Source organism: Aethalodelphis obliquidens, unplaced genomic scaffold (genome assembly GCF_003676395.1).
Source record: "Aethalodelphis obliquidens isolate GAN/ISIS:26980383/991018 unplaced genomic scaffold, ASM367639v1 scaffold8, whole genome shotgun sequence".
Taxonomy (NCBI): Eukaryota; Metazoa; Chordata; class Mammalia; order Artiodactyla; family Delphinidae; genus Aethalodelphis; species Aethalodelphis obliquidens.
This window is the reverse complement of record NW_020837952.1, coordinates 53,301,384-53,304,833: the sequence shown is the minus strand read 5'-3', so window position 1 is coordinate 53,304,833 and position 3,450 is coordinate 53,301,384. Positions and strand designations below refer to the sequence as shown.

At 47.0% G+C, this 3,450-nt stretch overlaps 1 protein-coding gene across 1 annotated transcript; it reads left to right on the top strand.

The window, feature by feature from the left end:
• Positions 1–236: 236 nt before the first annotated feature.
• Positions 237–1,685, top strand: LOC113621330 (apolipoprotein L3-like; the record flags this gene model as incomplete). Its single annotated transcript, XM_027108257.1, is given in 2 exon segments — positions 237–670; positions 672–1,685. Coding segments are annotated over 2 exon segments (849 nt in total), but the record flags the coding sequence as incomplete, so codon positions are not given.
• Between the last annotated feature and the right edge of the window lie 1,765 nt (positions 1,686–3,450).

Below are 3,450 nucleotides of genomic sequence, written 5' to 3'. Positions count from 1 at the left end.
ATGTTAAGTTAAAAGTATCCTAAGATGACTTTTGCTTATTTATTCCATGATTGAATAAGTATATGGAGCATCTATAAGATACAAAAATATGTGTTTAATGTTGAAAGAGAAAAATTTACATTTGTGAAATTCTTTTCTATTTGATTTATAACAAAATCTCTGTGATTTACAGAATAGATCTTGTTGAGCCTAGTTTATGGACAAGCAAACTGTCTTTCTAATCCCTTGACCTTCATTGTTACAGGGAAGACCCAGATGCACTGCATCAATATCTGAGTGAGCTAAAAACAGACTTGGCCGTGGAGTACCAAGTCACGCTCCGAAAAGACCAGCTGGACAGGAAGAGGTTTTTGAACAGGTTTCCTCTGGTAAAATGAGAGCTAGAGGAGTTCATAGGAAAGCTCCACGCGTTCGCAGACAAGGTTGACAAGGTCCACAGGGACTGCACCATCTCCAACATTGCGGCCATCTCCACTGGCGCTGTGTCTGGTGTCCTGACCATACTTGGCCTGGCTTTGGCACCCATGACAGCGGGGGCGAGTCTGGCACTCTCGGCCACTGGGTTAGGGCTGGGAGCAGCGGCTGCTGTGACCAGTGTGTCCACCAGCATTGTGGAACACGTCAGCACGTTGTCAGCAAAAACCGGAGTTAGTCGCCTGATGTCAACTGGCGTTCCTGGAGGCACTTAAGATCAGCCCCCGAACTGTTGGCACAACAAAGAAATTCACAGAAGCTGTGCAACGCATTGAAATGAATATCCGTGCCATGGAGACGGTCAAAAGCAACCCTGGCTTAGCAGCCGATGCAAACGTCTTCATCAGCAGTGGAATAATCTCAGTCCAAAGCAGCCAGCAGGAAGAGGTTACTTTCAAAGGCAGGGCTCTGGCAATGACCAAAGGAGCCCGGATTGTGGGTGCGGGCACTGCAGGTCTCTCCCTTCTGATGGAAGTGGCCTTCCTGGTGAAAGAGGCGAAGCACTTGCGTGAGGGGGCAAAGACAGAGTCGGCTGAAAGGCTGAGGCAGCAGGCCCGGGAGCTGGAGAAGAAGTTGGAGGTGCTCACCGGCATCTATGAGAGTCTGCAGTAGGGCTGGACTCCGCCACTCCCCGAGCTGTGCAGGGACCAGGGACACTTGCGGGGCCAAGGCACGGAGGCACCTTGTTAGAGGGAAAAGGAGGACGAGATAACATAGATGTAGCTAGGTGTTAGGAATTTGGCATTTCTGTAGCTGAGCACAGCAGGGGAGGGATAAATGCAGGTGGCAGGTGGGGGAGAGAGAAGGAAGGAGCATGGAGCCTGGACAAAGGGAGGAGAGGGGCCTAGAGAGTGCGGGGAGGAGAGAAGCCACTTATTTTGGACTAAAGAAGACACTGGGGGCAGAATAAAGGGAGAGGGAGGGGGAACTAGCAACAAGAGGCCAGGAATATGAAAGGGTTGAACATGGGAAAAAGCCCAGGAGTTAGGATCGTTGGGCTCCAGGAGAAGTAGCAGGGGCTCCTCTCTCACCCCTCCCCAGGGTTTGATGTCTCTGGTGGTCTCTAGCCCTACTTTTCCAGTATCAACTCACCTTTGATTCTAGCAGCTTTATCTTAATTAGGCAGTGATTTCTTTTTGTTTGTTTGTTTTGCGGTAAGCGGGCCTCTCACTGTTGTGGCCTCTCCCGTTGCGGAGCACAGGCTCGGGACGCGCAGGCTCAGCGGCCATGGCTCACAGGCCTAGCCGCTCTATGGCATGTGGGATCTTCCCAGACCGGGGCACGAACCCGTGTCCCCTGCATTGGCAGGTGGACTCTCAACCACTGCGCCACCAGGGAAGCCCTGTTTTGTTTTGTTTTGTTTTTCCTGTTTGTTTTTTTAATGAAGCATAGTTGATTTATACTGTTGAGTGGGTTTCCAGTGCACAGCAAAGTGTTTCGGTTATACATGTAGCCCCCTGTGCTCTACAGTAAATCCCTGTTGTTTATTTTTTGTATGCTAGTGTGCACCTGCTAATCCCATACTCCTAAGTTATCCCTCCCCCACCTTTCCCCTTTTATAACCATAAGTTTGTTTTCTGTGTCTGTGAGTCTGTTTCTGTTTCGTAAGTAAGTTCACTTGTACTATTTTTTAGATTCCACATATAAGTGATATCATATATTTGTCTTTGTCTTTCTCTTTCTGACTTACTTCACTTAGTATGATAATTTCTAGGTCCATCCAAGCTGCCCCAAATGGCATTATTTTATTCTTTTTATGGCTGGGTAATATTCCTGTGTGTGTGTGTGTGTGTGTGTGTGTGTGTGTGTGTGTGTCTGTGTGTGTAGGCGAAGGTTTTGAAGAAACCCTCACAAAACTAATCACAAAAATAATACTTAAAATGAATACAATATATGTCATCATTATTCTCACATGGACTCCAACCATGACCAATGACATGAAAAATCATCGTTGTCATTCAACTACAAGAACACCAATGACCAACACCCGAAAAACCCACCCACTGATAAAAATCCTCAACAATACATTCACTGACCTCCCTACCCCATCAAATAACTCACCATGATGAAATATGGGTTCCTTACGAGGGCTCTGCCTAATCCTACAAATCCTAACAGGCCTATTTCTAGCAACACACTACACACCAGACACAACAGCTGCCTTCTCATCAGTAACACATCTGCCGAGACATCGACTATGGCTGAGTCGTTCGATACATACACGCAAAGGGAGCTTCCATATTTTTTATCTGCCGTTATGCCCACGTAGGACGTGGCCTATACTGTGGGTCCCATACCTTTCAGGAAACATGAAATATTGGAATTATCCTATTACTTATAGTCCTAGCCACCGCATTCATAGGCTACATCCTACCTTGAGGACAAATATCATTCTGAGGCGCAACTGTCATCACAAACCTACGCTCAGCAATCCCGTATATCGGCACTACCCTCGTCGAATGAATTTGAGGTGGCTTTTCTGTAGATAAAGAAACACCAACACGATTCTTCGCCTTCCACTTCATTCTCCCTTTCATCATCACAGCACTAGCTGCCGTCCACCTATTTTATTCCTTCAGGAAACAGGGTCCAACAACCCCATAGGAATTCCATCTGATATAGACAGAATCCCGTTCCACCCTTACTATACAGTCAAGGATATCCTAGGTGCCTCACTATTAATCTTAGCCTCACTAATATGAGCTCTATTCTCATCCGACCTGCTCGGAGACCCCGACAACTACACCCCAGCAAACCCACTCAGCACACCACCGCATATCAAGCCAGAATGGCGTTTTCTATGCGCGTATGCAATTTTACGATCAATCCCCAACAAGCTAGGAGGAGTCTCAGCCCTGCTGCTCTCAATCCTAATCCTGGCATTTATTCCAGTTCTCCATACATCCAAACAACGAAGCTTGACATTCCAACCCTTCAGTCCATTCTTATTTTGAGTACTCGTAGCAAACTTACTAG